At 38.4% G+C, this 10300-nt stretch overlaps 1 protein-coding gene across 1 annotated transcript; it reads right to left on the bottom strand.

Annotated features, from left to right (window-relative positions):
* Positions 1-7295: 7295 nt before the first annotated feature.
* On the bottom strand, positions 7296-8237 carry LOC120311035 (olfactory receptor 11H6-like). Its single transcript, XM_039350152.1, has one exon. It carries the CDS (start codon positions 8235-8237, stop codon positions 7296-7298), a length of 942 nt encoding a protein of 313 aa, XP_039206086.1.
* Between the last annotated feature and the right edge of the window lie 2063 nt (positions 8238-10300).

Genomic DNA, 10300 nt, shown 5'->3' with positions numbered 1-10300 from the left:
ATAAGAACAGAAATAAGAATAGAACAGAACAGGAATACGAATGGGAATGGACTAGGAATAGGATTAGGATAGGGATAGGAATAGGGATAGGAATCAGAGTAGGGATAGGAATAAACCGGAATGGAACAGAATAGAATAAAATAGAATGGAACGGAATAGGAAAGGAATGGAATAGAAATAGAAATAGAACTAGCAATAAGAACAGAAATAAGAATAGAACAGAACAGAACTGAATACGAATGGGAATGGACTAGGAATAGGATTAGGGATAGGGATAGGGATAGGAATCAGAGTAGGGATAGGATTGGAACGCAATGGAACAGAATAGAATAAAATAGAATGGAACGGAATAGGAAAGGAATGGAATGGAAGAATAGAATGGAATGGGAACGGAACAGAATAGAATAGAATGGAATGTAGAATAGAATGGAACAGAACAGAACAAAACAATAGAATAGAAAGAATAGGAATGGAATGGAATAGTATAGAATAGAACAGAATAAAATAGAATGGAATGGGAATAGGAATGGAATGGAATGGAATGATAGAATAGAATAGAATTAGAATAAGAATAGAACAGAACAAAAGAGAATAGAATTTTTTATTAGCCAAATGTGATTGAACACACAAGGAATTTGTCTCCGGTGCATAAGCTGACAGAGTACATATAAACAGCATGTAATATGTCATAGATCATAATAACAACAGATAAATCATAAGAAACCAATAGGAGCAGATAGTAGGAAAGATGAAAGGATGGGAAATGAGATGGTGCTGTGAGAATTAAGTGTTCAGCGGAGTGATGGTGGGGGCGGTGGAACTATCTTTGTATCTAGTAGTTTTGGCATGCAATGCCCTCTAGCGGCATAATGGTTGCAGTTAAAGAAAGCTGCTTGTGTAAGGCCATGCAGGGATTATTATAGTTGACAAAGTGTTCATTTTGGTAGCATGACCAATTAGTTTCCAAAGAACGGGCAAGAAATATGGAGTGAATCTGCCTTTTCTTTATGGCAAGTAATTTTATTCAGCACCTGCTGGCCCTATCAAGCTGGGATCAAGAAAGGCCCATGGTTACCCTTATAAATAAAAAAAACCCTAATCAAATTGTAAAGCATAGGCAGCTCGTACACTGTGAAATTTAAAATTGATTTCTTTAACGGTCTGTAACAAGAATCCAGCAGTTTTACATGTATAATATGCATATGAAAAGAATAATAATGGTGGTGACATCCTCAAAATGGAACTTTAACTCATGCTGATGTAAATGGATGCACTTTCCTTGGCAAATAATTACCTGGGTTTTTATTCTTTATTTTTTTTCAGTCTAAAACAGTGTTTCTTAACCTTGGCAATTTACAGATGTGTGTAATTTTAACTGCCCCAGGAACTGATGAAAGATTAGGTTCATTAGATTCTATAATAAAATTCCAGCAACTTCATCTATCCTTTCTAGAAGGGAATTGTAATAGCTTATACGCACAGGAAAATTTCACATACAGGTAGTCCTCGACTTAACAACCATTCATTTAGTGACTCTTCAAAGTTACAACGGCACTGAAAAGTGACTTACGGACATTTTTAACACAACTGTTGCAGCATCTCCATGGTCACATGATCAAAATTCAGATGCTTGGCAACTGGCATGTACTTATGTCTGTTGCAGTGTCGTGGAGTCATGATCTCCCTTTGTAAGCTGCCCAGCCAGCTTCCAACAAGCAAAGTCAATGGGGGAAGCCAGATTTGCTTAACAACTGAACAATTCAATTAACAGCTTCAGTGATTCACTTAACAACTGTGGCAAGAAACATTGTAAAAATGGACAAAACTCACTTAACAACTATCTTGCTTAGCAATGGAAATTTGGGGCTCCATTGTGGTTATACGTTGACAACTACCTGTAGTGTATTTTACCTGTGGTGTAAAATAGATCAAGTCTATTTTAATATAAAAAATGAGTTAAAATACCATACTAACTGATATACATATATATGCATACATATGATTTACTGTGTGAATTCAGTAACTGCTTATTTAATAAATCATGAGATGGGTGGCATATCCATTTAATAACTAAATCATGGTTAACCAAATCATGGTTTAACATAACGTGTTAATTCAGAGTTTCTGCTGCTTAATTTGAGGTAAAATCCAGCCTAATACCAGTTCCTTAATTAGCATGTATGTGAATAGATTCCTCAACTGTGTTCAACAGAAGAGTAGAATAACATTTCTATAACCTTTCTTCAACTCTTAATTGCGAGACGTGTATGTTGTTTAATTGCTTGGCTTGGTACTGTAGAAAAAAGATACATTGCTGTACAAAGCTGACAGTTTTAATTGGCTCCTGAAGGAGATCCCAAAGGCATAAGTTCAAATCTATGTCTGCCTAATGATGTCAAAATGTTTTTAATTAGTTTAACTCTTGTTTCCCTTTCTCTCCCTTGAGAAAGTGGCAGCTTTTGGACTAATGTATCAAGTAGATGCTTGATGCAAATGCCAGGGGAAAGTAGTGGAGACTTTTGAAGCTCTTATCTACTTTTTTATGTTAGAAAGAAGAAGACAGGATGACTTGCTGTTTCCTGCCATTAAAGATGACTAACAAATTGTTTATGAAAACAATTTGTGGTGGTTTGCCAAGGACAACCTCAGTTTTTATACATGGGTGGGGGAGGCAAAGCCTTGGTGACTTTACGCGATCAGACAGGATGGTGACATCTGCTAAAGCGAGATTGCTACTTTTTCTGGCCAGAGACTAAAACATATATGAACCAAAGAAAAGGGAGTCAAGCGACTTCCGGTTTGCCGACGCAGCTGCCGTGGACGTTTGGAAAGTGAGCTCCGTCTTCCACGTTTGATTTTGCATTGCTGGGGGACCCTGGAAAGGGTCGAAAGTCACCCTGTAGGGGCGACAAGCAAGGAGGGGATCCCTGCTTGATCGCAGGAGGGTGGTAGCCCTTCTGCTCGGTCCGGGGCAACCCTCCAAACAGGCAGACGAAAGACCGGCCATAGAAATATGGCTTGTCACTAGGCTGCAGACAGCCGAAGTCAAATTTACCAGCAGACACGTACAAAGCAGTGCAGATGAGACTGGGTGAGATCTGAACCTCTCTTCAATCCTAATTATTTTTTCTACCTGTATAAGCTGCCCAAAGTATTTTCCCCCCTGTGGAGAGAGGGAAGGGAAATTCTATCCCACCCTCTAAAATCAGCGGTGACTGACAATCCAGGGGAGTTTAAAATGCTAAAAAAAACAACTTAATTCTAACTGGATTTTTATCTTTCTAAAATTTGAGGACTAAAAGATTTCTTATTCTTATTGAAGATTTGGGTTCTTACTTATAAAAAAGAAGTAAAATTGAGAAAGGATTATAAAAATTTTGGACTTAAAAAAAACAAAAATCTTAAATGGTGTGGGCAACATCTTGTGGCTAAACCTGATATTACAACTTGTTATTGCCTAAAAAAGACTTGGCTTGAAGCCCAGACTATAGATAAGACTTTTACAACCTTGGCAGATATCAGCTGTGAGAAGCCCAGCTGTGTTTTATACTCAGTGACAAAATTATTTTCATTCTCTGATTGTAAAGCTTTTAATTTAACACACTACTAAGAGAATATGGAAGAAGATCAGGAACAGATTCTTTTTATGTTGAAAGCAATTTATGAAACTATTCTTACAGCTATTGATGAAATAAGCTGCAGAAAAGAACAAGATGTCAACCTAGATATACGAACCCAAACTTTGATTACAAGTAAAGAACCAACTACACAGAATATAATAGAAGAACAATTAAATACTATGATAGAAGATTCAACTGATCAACAAACACAGTTAACGGAAAACCCAGAAAAGGGACTGACAACACTGAAAATGGAAAAGACTTTCTATATAAACCAAAAGAAACCTGAGGATCAAGAAGAACAGACCGAAGGGAAGATAAACATTTCAGGACAACTACATCGAGATGGAAAAAATAGACGATTTGTTAGCCCTTCCCAAAAAATGGAGACTGGATGGCGTCTTTTATCTCAAACAACATATATAATATCAGAGGGAAACTATTTGATGATATGGAAGGCAAGTTGGCAAAGAAAGAAAGCTAGAATAAGGCTGAAGAAATTGGGGTTTTGACTCATTAGTGAGGATTAAAATAGAATATACTCAAATAGACAAGATGTGTACTTTGAATATTAGATTTTGTTATGAACTAATATAAAGAAAACTTTGGTCATTTAAAACTTGGAAGTACAAATATCAAAAGTTAAATCTGAATATTGATTGGTTTATAAAGGTTGAATGTAAAAGTAATTAAGATATATAAACTAAAAATCTGACAAATGTAATAAACATGTTTTTACTTAGCTGATATAATAAGAACTGTACTAGCTTAAATATGAGATAATAGACTCTAAGAGAAAAAGAGAGGAAGTATTTGAGGTTAAAACAAGGGAAATTTTGGTTACTAAATTTAAGACATTTGGAAATTAATAGAAAATAAGAATGTTACACTGTATTATTAATTAGATGATGTAAGATGGTGAGAAATAGAGTATATTCAAATAGATAAGATGTGTATCTTGAATATTAGACTTTGTGATGAATTGTGATAAAGGGAATTTTGGTCACTTAAAATTTAAAATTATAAATATTAAATGTTAAATTTCAATATTAATGGAAAACTAAACATTGGGAAAAACTAATTAGGACATTGATTGTCTATAAAGACTGAATGTTAAAATAACCAGGATACGTATAAGCTAAAATTATTGATAAATGTTAGAATGTTATTTTTATTTAATTGATATAATAAGAATTGTATGACTTTAAACATGAGAAAGTAAACACTAAGGGGAAAAGAGAGGAAATATTTAATGTGGTAGTTTGAGACTTGCACTAAAGATGTTTGTGTGTCATTGAATTTTCAATTAACTCAGCCGCCACGTTGCTTTTTAAATACTTAAATGTAAAATTAGAAAATCAATAAAACATTAAAAAAAGAAAATAAAAGAAAAGGGAGTCAAGCTATTCTCCAAAGCGCCTGAAGGCAGGACAAGAAGCAATGAATGGAAACTAATCAAGGAGAGAAGCAACCTAAAACTAAGGAGAAATTTCCTGACAGTCAGAACAATTAACCAGTGGAACAACCTGTCTCCAGAAGTTGTAAATGCTCCAATGCTGGAAGTTTTTAAAAAGAGATTGAACAGCCATTTGTCTGAAATGGTATAGGGTTTCCTGCCTAACCAGGGGGTTGGACTAGATAACCTCCAGGGTCCTTTACAACTCTTGTTATTCTGTTAAAATACAATTTACATTTGATCATTCCTGTATATTTTTTTTTGATAATTTTCTCCTTTAGCCACTTAAAAATTACAGTTCAGAGGCAATTCTTCAAGATGTTTTTGGAATTTTACATAAGGTTGAACATCTCCATTGAGATTGTTTATAACTATGTTCACTGAAAAACACATTTAGTTCTGTTTACACGTGAAACCAAAAACCATGATCCTACAAATCATCGAGTTTAAGTACACCCAACACAATATACCAAAGCAAAGAAAAGCATGTTATAGTTTAGCACCAAATATGACTTTGTTCATAGCGTGATACCAAGGGATGACTGCTGATCATAACCTTGTCATTCGGTCTACCAGAATTTCTAAATCTGAAATAGAATAATCATACAATGTCTATTTGGCTTCAAGGCAATTTATTAATAATACGATTTGCAGAAATTGTAAAACCCTCTTTAACAAACAGACTCAGCTAGAGAATCTGAAAATTAAGAACAGTTATGAACGACAGTAAAAGAAACCATGGACAAAGATATGTAGTAGTAGTGTGCTAAACAATAGCTCAAACATAATTGATATTTCTGTTCTTTAAGCATCATACCTTTGTATATCCCATAGTAGTATTTTAACTTTCACTGTACTCTAGTCCTTGTAAAAGGCTTGGCTTATTTTTGTATTTGAAAACCAGTGATTGACTTTCAAGTTTAATAGTCCCTACAAAGGCTCTGTTCTCTTGACCAAGATCTTGACCAGTCATCCATGAATTATAGCCATAGATGATAGACAGACAGACAGACAGACAGATGGATAGAGATAGTAAGACCACATCTGGAATACTGCAACCAATTTTGGTCACCATACTACAATTCAAAAAAGATGTTGAGACCTTGGAGAAAGTTCAGAGAAGAGCAACTGAAATGATCAAAGGTCTGGAGACTAAAACATATGAAGAACAGTTGCAGGACTTGGGTTTAGCTAGTCTAAAGAAAAGAAGAAAAGGGGGCAACATGATAGTAGTTTTCCAGTATTTGAGGGATTGCCACAAAGAAGAGGGCATCAAACTATTCTCCAAAGCATCAGAGGGCAGGACAAGAAACAACGGTTGGAAACTGACCAAAGAGAGAAGCAACCTGGAATTATCAGTGACGACAATTAGTCAGTGGAACAGCTTGCCTTCAGAAATCAATGGGCGCTCCATTACTGGAGATTTTAAAGAAGAAACTAGACATTCACTTGTCTGAAATAGTATAGGTTCTCCTGTTTGAGCAAAGGGCTGGACTAGAAGACCTCCAACGTCCCTTCCAGCTCTATACTATTCTATTAGATAGATAGATAGATAGATAGATAGATAGATAGATAGATAGATAGATAGATAGATAGATAGAGATAGAGATATGTGGTAGATATAAATGATAGATGGAGAGATAAATAGATACAGAGATAGGCAGAAAAACAGACAGACAGTAGGGGTAGATGATGGAAGTATATGATAGATATAGATAGGTGTGTGTGTATGTGTGTGTGAGTGAGAGAGAGACTAATAGTAATATTGTGTGTGGCAAAGTTAAGCACTGGCCTTAAGCATAATACATGTCTCTAGGCCCCCAGAGCCCTGGGGTTGCAACCAAGTGCTTTTAAAAAAAAGAAATGTCCCATTTATCCAGAGAGAAAAATACAAGAATAAATTGAAGTAATAGCATATTCTGAAGTGTTGGATTTGGAAACAAGCTTGCCCTGTGTTGAATAGTTTTGGGGATTATCCAAGACCATCAGGGCAACTATTCTGTGACACTGGATCTGCCACAAAATTCCAAATGTGTCCACCTAAACTGGGATGATTGGTGGCGTCTGTTCTAAACATTTGAGTCTCTCTCTCTCTCTCTCTCTCTCTCTCTCTCTCTCTCTCTCTCTCTCTCTCTCTCTCTCTCTCTCTCTCTCTCTCCTTAATTGAGGATGTGCTCGTCCTTAATTCCTTTTTCAGCAGTTTAAACTATTTTCTCATTTTACATAAATCTCCCTTTTCTTTTCAGCAACCTGCCCAAAGCCTCTTTCACCTGGTCATTCCTCAGGCAGTAAATAAAGGGATTTAGAAATGGGGTAATGGTGGTGTAGAAGATGGTTGCTAATTTGGTGACATCTGATTGACTTTCTCCCCCAGGAGTTAAGTAAACCCCTGCCACTGACCCATAGAAAAGTGTGACCAGTACTAGGTGGAACACGATAGTGGAGAAACTCTTCCTTCGGCTCCCTTTTCTAGATTTTTGCATCAGTGTGAGAATCACCATGCTGTAAGAAAGCACAACAAAGATGAGGTTGACTGCAAATACAGTATTCATAAACACTTGGCAAATAAAAGGAACTTTCCCTAATGGTGGACATGCCAAGGATAGAATTGGTCCAGGGTCACATAATAAGTGATCGATGATGTTTGAGCCACAATAGGATAACCTGGACATTAATATCACAGGGACAATGTACCACAGAAAGCCAAGGATCCAACAAGTAGCCACCAGAGCTGAGCAGATAGTTTGGGACATTACTTGGAGGTAACGCAATGGACAGCAGATAGCTAGGTAGCGATCCAAAGCCATAGCTGATAGGAAGAAGCATTCTGTGCTGCCCAGGGAGAAGAAGATGTAGAATTGAAGGAAGCAAGCCTGGAAAGAGATGTTCCCCTTTGAAGTGACCAGGTCATAAAGCATACGAGGCATGGTTGTGCTCACATAAGCCATCTCCAACCAGGAAAAGTTACTCAGGAAGATGTACATGGGAAGCCGAGCCAAGTGGGAATCTAGGAACACCAGCATGATAATGACAACATTCTCTGTCAAAGTCAGGATGTAGAGAACAACAAAAATAATGATGAGCAGGTGATGTATCTGTTTCTGACCTCCAAAGCCCACCAGAACAAACTCTTGAACTTTGCTTTTATTGACCAACTCCATCTGGAAGGCAACAAAAGGATTCTCATTACATACCAGAAACAAGTTTCATCTTCCCATCTTTCTGTTTCCATCAAAAGGAGAAGCTGAGCAACCACGCCATGTGACATCTGAAAGGGGAGCCACCTGAACTGTCTTAAAGAATTCTAAGTCAATGTAGCTAGTCTTCCCTCCTCAGCCTTTGTGGGAATCAGCAAAGCTGGTAATGGCATCAGGGGTTGTGTCCCTGGTACTCTATGCGTGAATGTCTAGGGGACAAATTATTCTGTCCCCTAGAGATTTTCCTAACTGTGTTTATAAAATAGTGGTTCCTTTTCACAATTGTATCTTCTTCCCTTGTTTCCCATATAGTGAGGTCCACATTTTCTTGAATAAGCCAAGATCATTTGGTTCTACTGATTTTCATTCAAAGGTACCTCATCCAGTTTGACCCCCGGTTGACTTTACACTGATAACACTTGCCAGTATCTTATGCCTATGCAAAATGTTGATAACATCTAGATGAAGAATCATCCAAAATATAGCATCAATATTTGAAGGAACAGATGATAATGCCTTAGATGTTTGGTTATGGTAGCAAGCAGGAATGTAAGGTATTAGCCAAAGGCAAAATGATCCAGAGTCAAAAATTATGCTTGAAGGCTGACTTTAAATATTTGGACTGGGTCCATCAAATGAAACTCAAAGCAACATCCCTTTGGAGATCATTAATTCCTTCCTATTTAGGGAACTATTCCCAAAGGTGATTTTTTCTAATGGGTTTTGCTTTTGCTTAATGTAGAGTAAACAAACCAGTATAGTGTATTATGCAGGAGTTATTTGTGAAGACCTAAAAGTCTTTTAAAAACCTCCACCTTCCTCCAAATATTTTGGTCACCTTCCATCATATGAAAATACTTTCTGCCTATGGAAAGTTAGAGTTTGAGAGAGAAAGCATAGCTAGATCCATTTCCTTGCCATTTTTGTTTTTTCCTAAGAATCATGCAAAGGATTTTTGTTTCATTTCTTTCTTATCACAAATATAAGAGATTTTGTGGAGTCAGGTTAAAATCCCTAATCCAGATACATCTTCCTAGAGCAGACATGTCAAACAGAAGGCCCGGGGCAGATGCGGCCCGCAAAGTGGTTTCATGTGGCCTGTGAAGCCATCCTGGAAACAGTGAGGGAACAGCCCCCGTTGCCTTGGCCCTGACCCAGGAGGGAGCCAATGTACAATTTTGTGGTGGCCATCTATGCTGAAACGCATTCAGTGTTAGTTCCACAAGGCCATCTGGAAACAGCGAGGAACCAGCCCCTGCCGCGTCAGCCCCACCCCCTGGGTGCATGCTGGGGAGGTGTCATCCTTTGTGAGCAATGAAGAAATGCATGGAAGTGGCCAGCAAATGGCCCTTGCCTACTTCACATATCCGGCTTGATGGGCTCTGGGGGAGGGGTTTCAGCAGGTAAGTGCAGCTGGATGCCCCCTTGAGGAAGTGGGGCTGGGGTTGGTGCCGCGGGTGCTCGAGGGCCAGGCTGGGCATTTGACCTCTGCTGTCCAGGGCTCCCGGCAGCCTGCACCACCATCCAGTCCCCCCCTCCTCCAGTGGACCATGCCTCGGCACTTGCCCCGGTCCCACCCCCTTCTGCCAGAGACCCTCAGATCTGTCCCACTCCTGCCCAGGCCCCCACAGGCACCCTTGACATGAACGATGTAGAGCTGACCACGCCCACCCAGTAGGCCACACCCACTCCACCCACACCCACCCAGTAGGCCGCACCCACCCTGCCCCCCTACCCCACCAAGGGCAACCGCAATGCTGATGCGGCCCTCAATGAAATTGAGTTTGACACCCCTGTCCTAGAGAAAGAGTTTAGGCTTGGCTATATAGAATCAAATTGAGCAAATATCCTATTACAAGAACACTTGCCCAGGAAAGTTATATTGTCACCTTAGCCATAGAACATTCAGAAGGCCAAAGAATGCTGATAAACTGGGAAAAGATACTGGAAGATGAGCAGAACTCTGAGGAAATAAAAGAAGAAAGTAATTCCCTAGAAAGAAAGTACAGGTGGTCCTGGTTTAACTA

Source organism: Crotalus tigris, unplaced genomic scaffold, assembly GCF_016545835.1.
Source record: "Crotalus tigris isolate CLP2741 ecotype Arizona unplaced genomic scaffold, ASM1654583v1 scf7180000018306.2785112, whole genome shotgun sequence".
In the NCBI taxonomy this organism is placed as follows: Eukaryota; Metazoa; Chordata; class Lepidosauria; order Squamata; family Viperidae; genus Crotalus; species Crotalus tigris.
Note: the sequence above shows the minus strand (reverse complement) of the source record. Positions and strands in the feature narration are given on the sequence as shown.

Excerpts from the sequence above, each read along its gene's own strand:
- LOC120311035 (XM_039350152.1), bottom strand. The coding sequence starts at position 8,237 with ATGGAGTTGGTCAATAAAAGCAAAGTTCAAGAGTTTGTTCTGGTGGGC.